This window comes from Vombatus ursinus, unplaced genomic scaffold (assembly GCF_900497805.2).
Source record: "Vombatus ursinus unplaced genomic scaffold, bare-nosed wombat genome assembly UNPS02014786.1, whole genome shotgun sequence".
Lineage (NCBI taxonomy): Eukaryota > Metazoa > Chordata > Mammalia > Diprotodontia > Vombatidae > Vombatus > Vombatus ursinus.
The window spans coordinates 4092314-4110577 of NW_020954564.1; the positions used below are offsets into that span (position 1 = coordinate 4092314).

General features: G+C 38.1%; 1 protein-coding gene across 1 annotated transcript in view; it reads left to right on the forward strand.

Annotated features, from left to right (window-relative positions):
- LOC114046873 (pappalysin-1-like) overlaps positions 1-18264 on the forward strand; it is a 280259-nt gene that overhangs the window by 158270 nt on the left and 103725 nt on the right. The window contains exon 10 of the mRNA XM_027867456.1: positions 4732-4925. Coding sequence (XP_027723257.1) covers positions 4732-4925 — 194 coding nt within the window. The remainder of the gene's footprint in view (positions 1-4731; positions 4926-18264) is intronic.

Genomic DNA, 18264 nt, shown 5'->3' on the forward strand with positions numbered 1-18264 from the left:
CACACACACACACACACACACACACACACACACACACACACACACACACTGGCCAAGATTATAGAAATCAGAGATTTCCTTTTTATGTGAAAATGAATTGAGGCATCTGACTCTAGTAGACCTGAGGCTTTGTTTATACCTATCATAGTATCTTACTATTATATTAGGGGAGGAAAGAGGCCTTTGGCTCAGATAACAACAACATAGAAAGACCCGTTATCCCAGTCATCATGAATCTGAGGATGTGCGAGCCGGGAGGGAGTGATAAGCTTTTTGTAAATTTGCTTCTTCTTTCATTCAAACAAGCCCCTGATGTTTGGCAGGGTAAGAGAAGGGCTTAGAGTATAGAGAGGGTTTCTTACAGCTTGTGCCTGAATACTTTTAATTCCTATTGTGGTTAGCCACACACTCTTTAGTAATGTTCTTTGAAATATGAATATGCAAGAGGAATATGAGAAAATCAATGTATTGCTCTCCCTGCCCCACTCTGCCCTTTATGTTTTGGACAAATGTATATCTTTACCCAAAAATAGTATCCTAGGAGCCTGTGCATGCATAGAACTGTGACTCAGTGTGTCAGCACACCCAGATTAATTAGTCCTCTCCTCTCTACCACTGTAAGGGGAACGGAAGAGCCAATGGTAATGTTCACCCAGAGCTGGCCCACCTGGGCACACTCAGTTCATGCTTTATGTCTCCGGAGTCAAGAGATGTAGATAATGGAATCACAAAATACTAGAGTGAGAAAGGACTATAGGTATAATCTGGTCAAGACTTTTCCTATTACAGATGGGAAAACTGAGAGTTATGCAGAGGAATAGAATTTACCAAGTTCACAGTTGATAGATGGCATAAACAGAATTTGAACCTACATTTTCCAATACTCCTGAGATATCAGTAATGACAGCTTGGTGGTGCAATGTATAGAGTTCTAGGCCTGGAGTCAGGAAGACTTATCTTTGTGAGTTCAAATCTGGCCTCAGACACTTACTAGCTGTGTGACCCTGAGTAAGTCACTTATCCCAATTTGCCTCAGTTCCTCATCTATAAAATGACATGGAGAAGGAAATGGCAAACCACTCCAGTATCTTTGCAAAGAAAACCCCTAAAGGGGTCACAAAGAGTTGGACCCGACTAAAATGACTGAGCAACAAAGGAACCTATCATTCACTTTTCCATTAACTCTAACAGGAGTACCATGCACTAGTACAGTATTTTATATAGCTCTTTCCCATATATTCTCATCATCATCACCCCTGTCATCATCATTATTATTGATGACACTTTGAGTAAGATGGAGAACTGATCTTTGCTGAGCACTTTTAAGGCTTCACATATGTTAGATATCCTTTGAGCCTCACAACACCCCCGTGAGATAGATGGGGCAGGTGTTACTGTCCCCATTTTATGAAAGCTTGAGTCTCAAGAAAATGGCATGGTTAGTCACATCCCTCAAATCTTGGTCCTCTACTTGGTGCAGCACCATCCCTCTTCTGTGTAATGCCATGATGCGTTTTGGTTTAAAGGCTAAGTGGTAGGTTTCATCTAATGCTCTCTGTCTATTTTCACAATTCTATGATCTCATGTCTTAATTATGTTGACATTTTAATCTAGCCAGTGGCCCACAATTGAAAAGAGCCCTGCTAACTCACTTACTTGCTGAAGATACAATCCTATTTCCATTGTCTTTTGGAAGAGGTGTCTAGAAAGTGATGTGTAGAAACATTCTGGGGACAAAAGATTTTAAAATTTAAAAAAAGCAAAAAGAATATGGGGAAAAGTGACATTACAGATGGTCATGATTAGATGAGATTCCATTTTTATCATATATAAGTTGGCTCCATACCATGAGAGATGTATGCTATAGAGACACAGATCATATTTCTGTCATCAGTCCAGACTCTTTCCCTCAGGCATGTTATTGGTCACTGGAGTCCCCAGCTGGAAATAGCCCATCATTAAATAATTGAATTATAATGAATTGATTTATTCTAGTTCTTGTGATGGTATTTTACTGTATAAACTGTTTATAGAAGTAAACAGGGGCCTGAAGAAGTTGGAAAGGATTCAAAATTCAGCTGACATTACACTCAATGACTCTTATTTTGCAGATAGTTAGTCATCCTAAGAATACAAATCTTATTAGGATCAGAAAACTTGGACCTGAAAGAAAGTATCATCTAGTGGACCAAATGCTGGACTTAGAGCCAAGAAGTCCTGGGTTCAAATCCCACCTCTGACACTTACTAGTGATGACACCTCTGGCAATTCACTTAACCTCTCTGAGTCTCAGTTTCCTCATCTGTAAAATGAGGAGATTGGAATTGATGGTATCTATGGTTCCTTACAGTTCCAAGTCTATGATCATATGAACAATAGGTATCATCTAGTTCAATCCTTTCAATTTTAAAGGTGAGAAAACTAAGGCCCAGAGAAGGGATATCACTTTTTCAATGCCCGATCAACAGTAAGTAGTTGGGGTAGACTTTGAACTCGGTTCCTCCAATTCTAGAATTACTCTTTGTTCTACTATATCAAGCTTATTTCTACCTCCTTTATGGACTTTTCCTAAGTAGGCAGAATCTTGTTGTCTGATAATGACTGAAGACAATACTTGCCATTGTGTTACCTGATTATGGAGTTTTACAGTACTTTCCAATCCATGTCAGAGAATTGGTGTCTTTAGTCCTTTAATTTTTAATTAATCTTGGGGGAAAAAATCTGCCCTTTAAAGTACCATTTCTATGGCAGAGATTGCTAAATGGAATGGACCCAAACTTTGATTGTGATCTCCTAAAGGCTATTCCTCCAGGTCATGCTTATGTCACTTTTGAGAGGCAGCCGTCATTGTTGACACAATGCTAGGTCTGGAGTCAGGAAGACTTGAGTTCAACTCCTGCATCCGGAGCTTACTTACTTAAATGATTAACTTAATCATGAGTGACTCTCCAAAGACTATAAATTATAAGATGGATTGCTGTTAACTGTCAGGGAATTCCCAAACCAACTAAATCATAGGTTATTGACCTATGATTTAAGACAAGTTGAGTGGTAATGGAAATGTACTTTCCTTGGCTTATTTCAATGGATTTGCCTGCTTCTGATTGTTACAAAAGTAGATGTCACCCTTTAAGATTTATCAAGTAATTGTTGTCCTTCTGTGACTTTAAGAAAGAAAGATGAGCTTAGCTTTTTTATATAATAGGAAACACTGTATAGAAGTAAGTCCCATATATAACATTTTAAGCTGTATGAAACATTTTCCTCACAATATGAGCTAAGTAGTATAAATATAATTATTCCCATTTTTACCAATAAAGAAACTAAGGCTCTGAGTGTCTAAGTGAATTGTTCAATGTCACATAGCTAGTAAGTAGCAGAATGGAGATTTGAACTCAGGTCCTCTGGATCCAGTGTCCTTGCCAGTATGTCAATTTATATTACTTGTGGAGTGTTTAATAAAAACAAAAATTTTCTACTTACAATCATAGTTCTAAACATAGACTAGTGCTTATATTTTCACAGCATAGTAAAAATCATTCCATTCTGATCAATATGGTTATGATTACAGTGCAATTAGAAAGCACCCTCCATGGGATCACTTCAGTATCATAGTCTTTTATAAATGTGTACATTTGTTCTGTTTTTGGAATGCATCATTATGACTGTTTTCAATACTATTTCTTAGTTTGAACTGATATGCAATGAAAAATTCATAGGTTCTATTAATGTGGAAGGCATCATCACAACTCAAAATTTCTAAGATCTCTATATAAAATACAGAATAACAACCCAATGTATAAGTATAAATGTGTTCTACTATTCCTCTAATAGGATGAAACCCCTGCTCACTCTTGAATTACCTCAGACACCAAGAAAAAGTGGAATTTTTACCTTAAATTATCCAAATACACAAATAACCAACTGTTTTCATTTTTCCCTTGTATAACTGTATTCTACTAAAAAAAACCTATGTGGGATCTTAAGATGTGTCTTTAATGAACAGGGGGCTTACAATCATGTTGTATAAGTATCATTTAAAAGAGTAGGAGAAGGGTTAAACTAGGAAAAGAGAAAAAAAAACTAAGAAATTGGATCCAAGGGGGTGTCCCATTAATTGGATAATGGCTGAACAAATTGTAATATGTGAACATAATATAACATTGTACTGTAAGAAATGATGAAAGAGACAAATTGCTAAAAATCCTCTGTGGTATGAACTGAGGCAAAGTGGAAAGAGCAGAATTAAGACAACAGTTTTTACAAAGACAACAGTATAGTAAAGAAAACAACTGAAACTTTCAGAATAAAATACAATGAAAAAGTAGGGTATTTTTAGAAAGGGATCATGATTACTGACATCTTCAAATACTTGAGGAGTCATTATGTGAAAGAGGGATTAGACTTATTTTGATTGGGCTACAAGGGCAGAATTTTGGAGCAATGGGTAGAAATTATAGGGAGACAGATTTTTAATTCAATATTGGGATGTGCTTCCCAAGAATTACCATTGTCCAAGATCATGCCTTCTCTATCATTTTCAAATGCATTCTGGATGACAGTTTCCTTAAAGATGTTGTAGAGAAAGATTCCTGCTTTAGACAAGGGTTAGAAAGGATCTCTTAAGCTCCTTTTTTCCAACTCTTAGATTCTTTGATAAAGCTAATGCAGACAAACAAATGAAAAAGACTCCCACATGCTTTCCCCCCTTCATTTGTCTACCTTCTGCAGATGAACCCAGCCGATGCTATTTCCATGATGGAGATGGGGTGTGTGAAGAGTTTGAGCAAAAGACCAGCATTAAAGATTGTGGAGTTTATACACCAAAAGGTTTCCTGGATCAGTGGGCATCTAATGCTTCTGTCTCGCATCAGGACCAGAAGTGCCCAGGTTGGGTTATCATTGGCCAGCCAGCTGCATCACAGGTAAGAAACAAGAAGCTATGATTAAGCCTGCAAGTCCTTGGTCATTATTGATAGAGGCTTGCTCTCTTCCAGGGCAGTAACTCTGTCATAGGTCCCTTTAAATGAATGATTCTTTAAGTTATTCTTTAATGCAAATAAATTCTTATTGTGATGATTTTGTAAAGCCGATCTTCTCCTAATTATGCAGATTTCATAAAGTGAACCTTAACTTCTAAAGCTGTTCATGAAGACCCTCCACCATCTGGCCCTTACCTTTTTTTTTTAATCCTGTATCCCAACAGAAGACTGATCTATGTGTTTATGGACATCCCTGCCCCAGGGACCTCTTCTTGGACATTTCCTCTCTCCACCCTCTATCTCCATTCTCCTCAAAGGCAGCTCTAGAGTAGTAGAAAGAGTACTGATTTAGACTCTTGGCTGTGCTGGTTATGACCTGTGTACTCTTGGACAAGTCACTTAACCTGCTAGTACTCTTTTTTTTTAATAATAAAATAATAAAATGGACTAGATGACCTCTAAACTCCCTTCTAGTCCTAAATCCTGGGATCATTACATAAAATCTCTGTCCTGTCCTCTTTGTAGTTGAGCCTTCAAGGCCCAACTCTAGAGCCTGCTTCCTTGGAGGCTTCTCTGATGATCTTAGCCCAAAGTGATTTCTTCTTGGATATAGCTCAAAGGACTTAATGTCTTTTTTTCTCCACTTGACCCCTATTGCATTTAGCTAAATAGTGTTAGTCAACTTTTCTTCTGCATGTTTTGCCTTTTTTTTTTTGTACATTCGTTTGAGGGTGGTAGTATAGATCTTTGAGAAGAGCCCTGGAATAGGAATTGGAAGACCTGAGCCCAATTCTGAAGCAAATTACTTTCTCTCTGTAGACCTCAGTTTTCTCATCTCTTAAAATGATGGAATTAGACCAGATAATTACTCAAAAGCCTTCCTGCTTCTTAAGCTACTCACCCAGCAAAGATAGCCCTTTGAAGAAAAAAAAAAGTGGGGGGGGAGGTCCAAATCACAGTAAGAAGACTTCTAAAATGACAACAAAAAAGCTCTTTCTGAAAGTTTCTGGGCTGTGGGTGGGGGCGAGGGGACAGGGTTGAAGGGTGGAGAATATCCATCTAAATCTCTTGTTAGCAAAGACAGCTTACAAAAGCTTCCCAGTTTATCCACTCTAGCCATCAACATCTTAACTAGAGGGCCTGACAGGGTGAAAATTAACCTCCTAGCCTCCTCTAATCATCTTGTACAATAATCAAGGGCAAGACTGACACCTCCTCCTCCATTATCTGACAGGGTACCCAAGCTTCCCAGAGAACACTTAAATTTGATATTCAGGGATAATCTCGGTGGTGAATTATGTGTGTGTGCTGTGAGATTCTGGCTTGCTTTGTTTATTGGGTTTTTTTTTGCTATTTAGACATGAATTGTCGAATTCAAGAACATTTGTGCTGTCTTTTCTCAGGTATATATTTTGTGGTATGTAATTACAATCTCACTTGTCAGAAGATGTCCCTGCTTTCTCCATTGGACTGATCTTATTACAACACTTTTAGCTACAACTAAAATCTGTAACAAAATTATATCCAAACCCATTATAAAAGGCCCACATAGGCTTTACTGGAATAATATTTATTACACTGAATAATTCAATAGAATGAATAATTATTTTCCTCTTTCTTTCCTAGTCCTCAAACATAGATGTTACTGGAGGCAATGAAAAAAAAAAGAATACTGAATTCTTTAGGAAGAGACAGTTGGTCTGTAGTTTCTAATTGTACTTTCTTCATTCATATTGGGGAATCAACTGGTGCATTTAATGATTCAATAAATAAACATTTATTAAGCATCTACTACTGTATGCCAGACACTGTACTTAATGTTAAAGTATAGTGGAAAGGGCACTGATTCTAGAGTCAGAGAATCTAGGTTCAAAATCCTGCCTCTGACACTAATTGGGTGACTTAACCTCCCTGGGTCTCAGTTTCCTCATCTGTAGAAAGAAGAGCTTTTACTGGATAACCTCACAGGTCCCTTGCAGCTCTGGACCTATGGGTCTATAATATATCTCTATGTTGGTGGGAATAGTGACATTTGGGTGATTTCACAGTGTAAGACTACACAGAATTCTAGAGCTGGAAGAACGCTAGAAGATAGAATATGGGATTTAGGAGTTGGAAGAGGCCTTAGAATATTGAATGTTAGAACACAGTATGCTAGACTTGGGAGGGATCTTAGAACAAATGATGTTCTAACCTCTTCATTTTATGGCAGAGAAAATGAGGCCGATAGACTAGTGAATTAGGTGAAACTTATGTGAGGTGACATTTGAGTCAATACATCTCATCTCAGAATGACTATGAAGGACTTTGAAGGAATCGAGCCCATTAGTGAGCAGGAATGACTTAGGAAGTTCCTTTCAAGGATGTTATGATGTGGATAATTGTTGGAAGTTTTCTCAGGTAAGTTTGTTGTGATGAAATTTGACCTGTATATTTAAAGGTATTGTATAATTTTCTCTATACCATTCAATGTTGGGTTCTTTTGTGTACTGTGCCATTCCTTTGTCCCTCTGCTGAAGTGTGTCTAATGTTTCAATAGGGGTACTAATTTTAGATTCTGGGTATTTTCCACTTTATCATATGATTAATTTCTTAGACGTATCCAGACATATGCATATGTAATGCATGCACAAGCATAGCTATGTCTATATGTCTACACTGTTCATTAAGTTTAATGGAAACTTAGACTATGGTATATGAAATTGGGGAAATGACCATTACTTATCCCTGGGGGACAGTGATGCTAAGAGCCCTTCTACTCATTCTCCATTGTCCCATGCCTTCTGTGGAGGAGGTTACATTAGGCCTGGCCACCTCTGGAGTTCTAGAACATCATCTTATAACAACCCTATGAGGTAGGTGGTATAATTATCCCCATTTTGAAGTTGAGGAAACTGAGGCAAATAGAGGTTAAGTGATTTGCACAGGATTACACAGCTAGTAAATATCTAAGGTCCAATTTGAAGGCACTAAACAAAGAGATAAACCAAATGGCAAACCATATACTACTGCCTCACATGACCCATCAGAGTGTGGAATAATCTTATTCATTCCTTTTTTTTGGGGGGGTGGGGGGCTAGGCAATGGGGTTAAGTGACTTGCCCAGAGTCACACACAGCTAAGTGAGTGTTATGTGTCTGAGGTCAGATTTGAACTCAGGTCCTCCTGACTCCAGGGCCAGTGCTCTATCCACTGCGCCATCTAGCTGCCCCATCTTATTCATTCTTAAGAGCTCATTTCAAGACCTTCCATTTTCCATAGAGTCTTCCATGACCTCCCCAGCTTGTCATGAGTTCTTCATCCTCAAGTCTTATCTTCAGTCTATGACTATGCCACCCACACTGATACTTTAAAAGATGTCAATTTGGTTGTAGTATTATTTAAATGCTTAACCTGTCTGTCTTATGGATCCATCAAGTTTATATATTCCCTTAGTGCAACTATGGTTCTTCATTCTTGCAGCCAACACATATTTGTTGAACATCTACTATATTTAGGCACTATGTAAGATAAAAAGATAAATATAGGGTAGATGGTCCGATATCTAACTGGGTAGAGGAATGGGAGGTGAAATATAGGTTAAATGTGACTAGATAGAGTAGGCTAGGTGAGTTCATACTCATTCACTCACTGATTAGAAGAACTCAGCTCCAGGGTGGAGTTCCAAACCTCAATAGATTAACTCATCTTGGTATCATAGTGGTTAGAATGCTGGCCTCCTATGAGGAACACCTGAGTTCAAATCTTGACTCAGACACTTATTGGGTATGTCCCTGAGTCTTCATCAGACTTAGTTGTTTCCTCATCTATAAAATGAGGATAATAATAGCACTGACCTCATAGGGTTGTTGTCAGGATCAACTGATATAATATATGTGAAGTGACTGGCAAACTTTAAAGCATTGTCTTAATGCTAGTTATTATAATTATTAACTTGGGCAAGCCACTTAACTTTCAGCCTCTGTTCTCTCTTCTGTAAAATGAGGGAATGTCCTTTGATGTCCCTTTTAGCTTTGTGATGACAAGCGAAGGGAGACATGGTCAAGAGGGGGGGTATTATTGAAAGATAGGAAGAAGGACAGTGGCAGAGTAGATGACAAGACAGCCAAGGTAGCCAGGGTAAAGACTTCTTCCTAACTTAGAATCTTAAAGACTTGCCTGGGGCTCTGAGAGGCTGTGACTTGCCAACTGTCATGTAACTGGTGTGAATCAGAGGCAGAATTTGAATGCAGGTTTTCTTGACTCCAAGGCCAGCTCTCTATTCAATATTCCATGTTGTCTCTCCTTTAAAGTAAAGAATTATGGCCCTGGGAAATGGGAGCTTCAGGAGAAAGCAAGTGTCTACTAAGTCAGATAATTGGAAAGGATGCTCTTGGGACACCCTGGCCATCCACACGGTCTCTAGTAGTCTTGTTGATCATTCTCTTTCCTCATCTTTCCTGGGGTCCCATAGGAAACTACCAGCCAGCAGAAATTGCAGTTATCCCTTCCACATCATGACATTCCCCATTGAAGTTTCAATATATCATGGATAGGCATAAGAAATTAGGTGGAAATTTTTTGAGTTTTGCAGAAGTCATAGACAACATTCGACACCGGCAAATGACACAGAAAAAGTTTAGAAACTCAGAAATGCATAAAGTATATGTATAGTATTACATAATATCTGTTTATTTTAGCTTTTGATACTATAAACACCCCAAAAAAGAAAAAGAAAAAAATCAGATTTCTCTGATACAAAGAGAAGGCCAAAATAATTTATGTGGATTTTCTAGGTTGTTGCACCCCTAGTCCCCTTGACATAGAAGGGATATCTGTAGATTCTTAGAGCTATAATATGCTTTACAGATTCCAATTGTATTATTTTTAAATATAAATGAGGAAACTGATGGCCAGAGAGAGGAAATGATTTTTCCAAGGTCATACAGCAAGTTAATGGTAAAATCAGGACTAGAACCTCAGGAGTCTTGACTCCTGGTTCCATCATCTTCAAAGTATATTCAGCTACTTATTCATAGACTAAGCCTGCCATGTTTGGGGAATTTCCTTGCTGAAGAGTATTCCCTTGACTTGGGAACCCAAAGTTGCTACTCACTAAGCATAGGAGTATACTGGTTTTATTAACAAGCATAGTAGGAAGGTAGTCAGTACTTCATAAAAGCATTAATATAGGATTAAGATGTATAGAACAAAAACCTTGGCTCTGTTTTCAGACATGAGATAGGCTCACATAAGTTTGTATCATCTCATCCTTGCCTCTTCCACTCTTCTTTCTTATTGCAGGTATGCCTTTCTTCATGCCATCAGTGTATTACTTAAAAGTTCATACAATTCAAACCATATCTTCCCATTGACTGACATTCTAATGCCAAAGATGATGTATCTCCATTTCTGATCTCTCTCCAGTGCAGAGGTAGCACTTTGGTGTAAAGTTATTCTGTTCTTGGGGCAGCTAGGTGGTGCAAGTGCACAGAGCAACAGCCCTAGAGTCAGAAGGACCTGAGTTCAAATCTGGCCTCAGATGTTTACTAACTGTGTGACTCTGGGCAAGTCACTTAACCCCAATCGCCTTTTAAAAAAAAGTTATTCTTTTCCCTTCTTAAGGGTTCAGGAGATGTAGGAGTCCCAAGTTCTTGACTCAGCTCTGCCACAAGCTAGCTGTGGGGAACCTTGGGCAACTAATTTCACCTCTAAGAACTTCAAAATTCTCATCTGTCAAATGGAGATAATACAATCCTTGTCTCATTTGCTTCTCAGGAGCAATTACATGGATCAAATGTGATAGTGTAGCAGTATGGAGTTTGAGGAGAAAAAAATAGTTTAAGATACAGGGCAAAAATGTAAATAAACATGGCACTAAAATGCAGCAAAACTCTGGTCAAATACAATGGAAATGTTGGCACCAGCTGATTAAATTTAAAGCATACATCCTTTCTGGGGGAAAAAAATTGAAAACTAGAAGTAGAAAATGACAAGTACTGGTTCTTGCAATCATTGTATGAGGGAAGTTTTGCTGAAGTATTTTGGAAAACTGGGGTAGAGCACTAGAAAGTGTTGTGTCCAAACAAAATACATGACTGAAAAGTGTTAATAAATAAAAGTCAGGCTATTATTACTATATCCTCACTAGCTGGTGATCTCTAAGTTCCCATATGTTTCTAAGCATACATAACTCTAGAACCATAAAGTAGCCAGAATTAGTAGACAAACATGAGAGGCGATGCAGAGTAGCGGAAAGGGCACTGGACCTGGGTTGAGGATATCTGGGTTCAAAGTCCATTGTGGCCATTTCTAAGCTGGATGACCCTGGCTAAGTCATTTCTTCTCAGGACCTCCATTTCTTCATCTGTAGTAATCACATTTCATTCCCTACCTCAAAGAATTATCATTAGGAAGGTGCTTTGTAAAGCTCAGAGCCTTATAGAAATGTGAATTATTTTTATTATATCTGTTAGATTAGCAATATGAGGCTCCTCACTTGAAAATACCCTGAAGCATCACTAAATAAAAATGTGTACCCATTAGGAATATGATTATTTGTTCCCTCATAGGTCTTTTTCTTAAGTTCTGCCATTTGTCTGTATAATTTCCTGGAAAGAGAGCTTACCCTTCAGTCTTTCTCTTCCGAGGCACAGAAGCACACATTTTGGAGGTCCTAAAAGTCATCTTCAGGGGAAATGACCTGGAGCAAATTTTCTTTGTTGTGTAAAGTATAATAACTTCAAGGTCACCAGACTGATTTTAGAAATAAACACTCCAGAACTTCATTCAGAGTCAGTATGCTGAAGCATACATATACACATATGCACATGCACATGCACATGTATTTATACACACACACACACACACACCATGGTTGCATATCAGAATGTCCAGATCATATGAAATGTTTCAGCTCGTGTAAAGGACCTTAGAGATCATCTAGTGGAGAACAGCCTCATTTTACAGATAAGGAAATAATCCCAGAGAGGTAAAGTGACTCAGGATCATAGATTTAGAGACAGAAGGGAAATCAGCAGTCATTTAGTCCAACTCTCTTTGAAGATAAGAAAACTGATACTCAAAGAGGTCAATAGTCACTTATCACTATAGTAATATAAGAAGTGGGATTTGAACCCAGGTCCTCTAATTCCAGAACATTGCACCATATTCAATGGACTGACTGCCCAAAATCACAAAGGTAGTAGAGCTGAGATTTGGACCTGGATTCTCTAACACCAAAGTCAGTGTTCTGGCCATACTACACAATGCCAGACTTGGCTCCAAGAGAATTTTGGCTATTAGCAAAAAAACAGATGAACACTCATAGAATGAAGGGAAGCATGTGCAGAGTGGGAAGAGCCCTATAATTCTAATTAGAAGACCTGAAATCTAATTCTGCTATCATCTTAATTGTTTACCCTGGGCAAGTCATTTCTCCTCTTTTAAGTACTAACAGATATTCTCAGAATATTTTGGTTGATTCCCTCTCCTAGTCAGTCCAGAGACAGAACAAAAATGGAAACGAATAAATAGAATGCATTTTATTTCTGAAACTCAGAAAACATTTTTTTTAATGTTTGCAAAGACCAAATCTTTCTTTTTGTTTATTTTCTTTTTTGGTGCTTTGAGCTAGATTGTTTCTGATGTCCTTTTCTTTTCTTTCTTTTTTCAGTGAGACAATTGGGGTTAAGTGACTTGCCCAGGGTCACACAGCTAGTACGTGTTAAGTGTCTGAGGTCAGATTTGAACTCAGGTCCTCCTGACTCCAAAGTCAGAGCTCTATCCACTGTGCACCTAGCTGCCCCTCTAATGTCCTTCACAACGCTGAAATTTTGTGATTCTGTGATTTCTTTCTCTCATGCTTTGCACCAAAAAGTCATCAAAGTCACCCACCAAACATGTCTCTTGTGTTACCAGAGATGGAACAGGAAGATAATATATCTCAAAGAGATTATTTTTATTAATAGACTTGGAGTTGGTATTTTGATTCAAATCTCAGCTCTGCTAATTACTACTTCTGTAACCTTGGCAATTACTACCTTTTTTCTGACCCTCATTTCTTCATCTGTAAATTAGGGGACTGGACTAGATAGATAATCTCCAAAGTTTTTTCCACCTCGGAATCTATGATCCTATTATTCCATACTATCAGTGCTTGTTTCTTCCTAGTAAATTAATTATCCCCCTCCGTATAAAATTACCATTAGAACTGGGGTTCTTAACTGTTTTTGTGTCATGGACCCCTTTAGAAGTCTGGTGAAGCCCTATGAACCCTTCCTCAGAAAATGTTTTTGAAACAGATCAAATAAAATATGTAGGATTAAAGGAAACCAACCATGCTAAAATATAGCCATCCAAATTTATTTTTAAAAATTCATCCTTTGCTTTAGAGATAATGAGTAAATAAGTGGAAATATTTTTTTAATACACAAGAATCATATAGTTAGCTAGAAGAGACTTTAGAGCTCATAATTTCAACCCCCTCCTTTTACAGTTGAGAGAAGTAAGTCTTATAAGGATATTACTTCTTTCCAGAAGTAACATAATTAGTAGGGCTAGGTTTTGAACCCACATCCTCCAACTTCAAATCCAGTGTTTTGTCCAATATACCATGTTGCATGGATGATCAAACAATGAGATAATCAACTTATTCTATAACTTTAGACAACAGGATTAGACCCAGTTGGTGAAAATTACAATGAAATAATTCAACTTGCTGAATTGGGGAAATTCAGAGTTTCTGCCTCCACTATGATCTTCAGAGAAAATTGAGTAGGCATCAGTATTTCCAGAGATTGGTACATCGAAGTCTCACTAATAGATAAATGCACAAGCTAAAGTTACATTGCTTTTTGACATGGATTTTGGCTGCCCAGTGGGGTTGTTGTTGTTGTTGTTGTTGTTGTTTTTAATTTCTTTCTAGTTCTTAACTAGGTTCTGAGGTAACATAGGTTGCTAGATAAGGTGCCGCTATCTAAGTACATTATTATTACAGGAAGCCTTCCCCTGTTTTGTGTTCTTCTACAATATTTGATGGATACCAGTGTAGCACTCTGACTCTTTGTCCATTACCCATTCATCTTGCCCCAGGATCAGCATACCTCCCTTTCCAGATATAATTATCATTGATGATGCATTTTACATCACTTCTCATGTCGAGGGCATCATTGGTAACACTGCAATATGTCTTTTCATTGCCTTTGAGATTTTATGCCTTCTGGTATCATAACATTCTCTAATTCACAGCCATGTAGTCAGAGTGGAATATTTGTGATTTTTGTGTTTTATTTTATTCTGTGGCAACAGACACTCTGGTATCACCAAACGTGGTATATAGTTTTCCTAACACAACCCCTCACCGTCCCTACTTCTTTGTATTCAGTTCTTAGCCCAGCTATGTTTGAGCCTAGCCTGTCCAAGATATATGTATTGATGGAATAACTCAATTAGTGCTCCATCCAAAAAAAGTGAGCATAGTTTGGCATGGAAAATATGTCATACATCTTCATCGTAGAAAGGAAGTTATAATTCAAAGTGTAAAATGTTTGACATGACTTCATGAGAACAATTCTTCCTCTCTCCCCACCACCATTTATTTTATCCTGTTTGGTAGGAAACTCATTAACCTAAAGGAGCAACTTTTTCCTCATGTCATGTGAGAAGAGAAGAAAGAAGGAAAAATACAATGAAATGTCAGAGGAGATTTCAACCAGTTTCTCCAAACACTCTAGGAATTTGTTTTCTTCCCGTGGTTTTTGAATAGTTTTTGGAGAGCACATATGCAAATTATCTAGGGAAAGAGTACAACAAGTACCAGGGACTGGTACACCATGTTCTTTTTATGTATGTCACAAAAATGCACACACAGAACAAAGGCAGAATATGGAAAGGATCCCATTGGTATGCCAACCGGGGATGGACACTACAACTTCCTTAGAGGTACTCAGGAGGCTTCATACCTACCAACCTAGGGAGACTTCACTCTTACCTTTCATTGATTCAGCTCACAAACATTTGTAGTCTATTATTGCCAGGCAATATATTAAATGCCAGAGATATGAAGACAGAAACAATAGTTTCTGCACTAAATGAGCTTACATTCTATTGGGGAAAAACAACATGAACACCTATAGATATAAAATATACCCAAGTAAATAGAAAGCAGTTTCCAGAGGTAGCTGCTGTAAGTAATTGGGTGATCAGAATAGATTTTGGCTAGCAGTACTTGATCTGAATCTTAAAAGAAGCTAGACATTGTGCAAGGTGAAGGTTAGGATGGAATATATTATAGGCAGAGGGAACAACCCATGTAAAGCCATGGAGATTGGAGGCTGAAAGTCACATTGAGGAAGAATAGTAAGTTGGTCAGTTTGTCTGAAATACAGAGTACATGAAAGGGAGGAATGTGCAATAAGCCAGCAAAGGAGATGGGAGATGTGAAAGACTTTAAATGTCATATAAAGGATTTTGTATTTTAGCCTAGAAACACTTGAGAACCACTGGAATTTCTTGATCAGAGAAATGACATGGTCAGACCTGTGCTTTAGGAATAATAGTTTGGCAGCTTAGAAAAGAATAATTTGGAGAGAGGGAGAGATTAAGAAGGTTCCAGAAATGTGGATTGTTATTATTATAGCTATGCAACTGGAACTATGTGACTCCTTATTAAAAAGCACATGGGTGCATCACTAAAGAAAATGTCATAGCAATATCATAATTTGTTCCCTCATAGACGTATTACTTAAGTTCTGCTGTCTGTCCAATTTCCTAGAAGCAGTAATTGCCCCTGAGGTTTTGTTATCTGGGGTAGAAAGGCACACATCCTGGAAGTCCTAGAAGCCATCTTCAACTGAAAATGGAGCAAATTTTCTTCCAGGGATAATAAGAGACTGGATTGGCATGGTGGTTCTTTGAGAGGAAAGAGGGTACATATGTGAGATACATTTTGAAGATAGAATCCACAGTACTTGGCAATTGATTTAGATGTGAAGCAGGAGAAAGAGTGAAGAGTTGAGCCTAACTCTAGAGCTGTTAATTTTAGACTGGAAGGACAGTGGTACCATTATTAGAAATAAGGAATTTGCAAGAGAGGAAAGCTTGGCAGGGGAAATGTAATGAGTTCTGTTTGGGGCATATTGAATAATTTGGAAATTTTCACCAGACAGTTGATAATACAGGGCTGAAATTCAAGAGAATAATTATAATTGGATCTGGGAATCATCAACATAGAGATGACAGTTGATCACATAGGAACTGAAGAGATCAACATATGATAATATATGAAAAGAGAAGAAATAATAGCTTTGGACAGAATCCTGGCTCGGGTAAATCCATGCATAATAGAGAAGGATATGAATGATAGACAATCTTGCAAAGGGGTCTGAGAAGAAGAAATCAGCCAGTTAAGGAGAGAGCCAGAAAGAACACTCTCACAAAAACTTAGGGATAATAGATTATGGAAGAAGATGGGGTGCTCATCATGCTGTAGAGTTGCCAAGAATGATGAGTACTGAGAAGAGGCCGTTACATTTGGGAATTAGGAGATAATTACTAACCTCAGAGAAATAATTTTCAGTTGAATGATGGAAGTTGGAAGACAGATTTGCATGGAGTTGAGGAGGGGAGGGGATAAAAGTAGAGACAATAGGAGTAGACAGGTTTCCCTCACCCCACCCACACATTCTTACTTAAAAAATTTAGCTGTTAATGGGAGGAGAGGTATAGGATGATAGTTTGAGGGGATAGGGGAAAGAGAAATAGGATGGGGGAGATGTGAACATGTTTGTAGGGTGCAAAGAAAAAGTCACTCCATAGGGAGAGATTGAAGTTGGTGGTGTTGAGATGGAAGATAGTAGAGACAGATTTCTGACACTGACAGATTTCTGGAGGCAAAAGGAGCATTGGGATAAAGGGAACAAGTAGAGAGGTTGGCCTCTAGTAGGAAAGGGGCCAACCCTTCATCAGATTGGAGCACAAAAGGAGAGGTTAAAGAATGTTATCAAGGGGAGTTTAAAATGTAAAATAGAGAAAAGGAATTTCACAGCATATGGCCTCTATTTTCTCAGTAAAGTATGAGGCAAATCCTCTGCTGAGAGGAAGTTGGTAGGAGGTGGTATGGGAGGCTTGAGGAAAGATGTAAAGGTTAGAAACAGTCTCTGTGGGGAGTGAGATAGTCAATTAGAGAAGAGTTAAAGGGATTGCCTTGTTGCCTGAAGGGCCCAATTGAGATTAGATAACATAAATTTGTTGTGGGCCCAGTCAGCACAGTTGTATGACTTCCTCCTGCACAGTTCAGAAGCGTGTGAGTAAGAGTGGAGAAGGCAGCTTGTGGGAGTAATCCAGGGTTGGGGTTTGGCACCATGTTCCCAGCTTATGGAGTTCCAGCAATTGAGAAAATCTGAAGAGACTCGTGTCTCTTCCATGGAAGTCTAGCATTTATAGTGAAGATCCTCTATGGCAAGTCTGCCAAAGACCAAAGCCATATATTAAAAGGCAGGGCAATGTACTAGAAAGAGCCATGGTCTTGACATTGGATGACCTGAGTATAAGGTTATTCCCTACCACTTACTAAAAGTTAGATAATCAGCAAATCACTTCCCTTCTCTAAGCCTGAGTTTCTTAGCCTGAAGGAAGGAAATACTTACACTTACCTTACAGGGTTGTTTTGAGGAAACATATGCATATGCATATACATGTATATACATATATAGATGTATATGTATATCTATATATATAGAGAGATATACATTTAAGCACTATATAAATGTGGTCTAGTATTACTAGAGAGGATTAATCTATAGGTGAGGTTAAGAGAATATTAGGAAACCTGGTCTCTAGTTGTAACTCTGTGATTGTGTGACATTGTTTCCTCTCTCTGAAACTGTTTCTTGGTCTATACGATGGTGACGATGGTGTTAAACTAGACAAACTCGTAACTACTAAGATCCTTTCTCATGCCAATAATTACAAAACTCTTATTCAGCTCTAGCCCCACTTAAAATCTCTGACAACCATATCTCCTAGTCACTTGATGTTTATGGAAGAATATTAGTGAGTTCCACTGACTTCAATCAAATCCATCAGTCAACCTAACAAAAAGTTTTACAGTTATCAAAAAGACCTTGTAGATAGGGTTTTGGACTTGGGCTCTAGACCTGGATTCAAATCCTGCCTCAGATAATTATTAGCTGTGTGACCTTTGGCAAATTACAAGTTCTCTGAGTCTCAATTTCCTCTACTCTTGTCAGAGAGTTGGTTTTGATAACCACTGAGATCCTTTCTAATCCTTAATCTACAATGC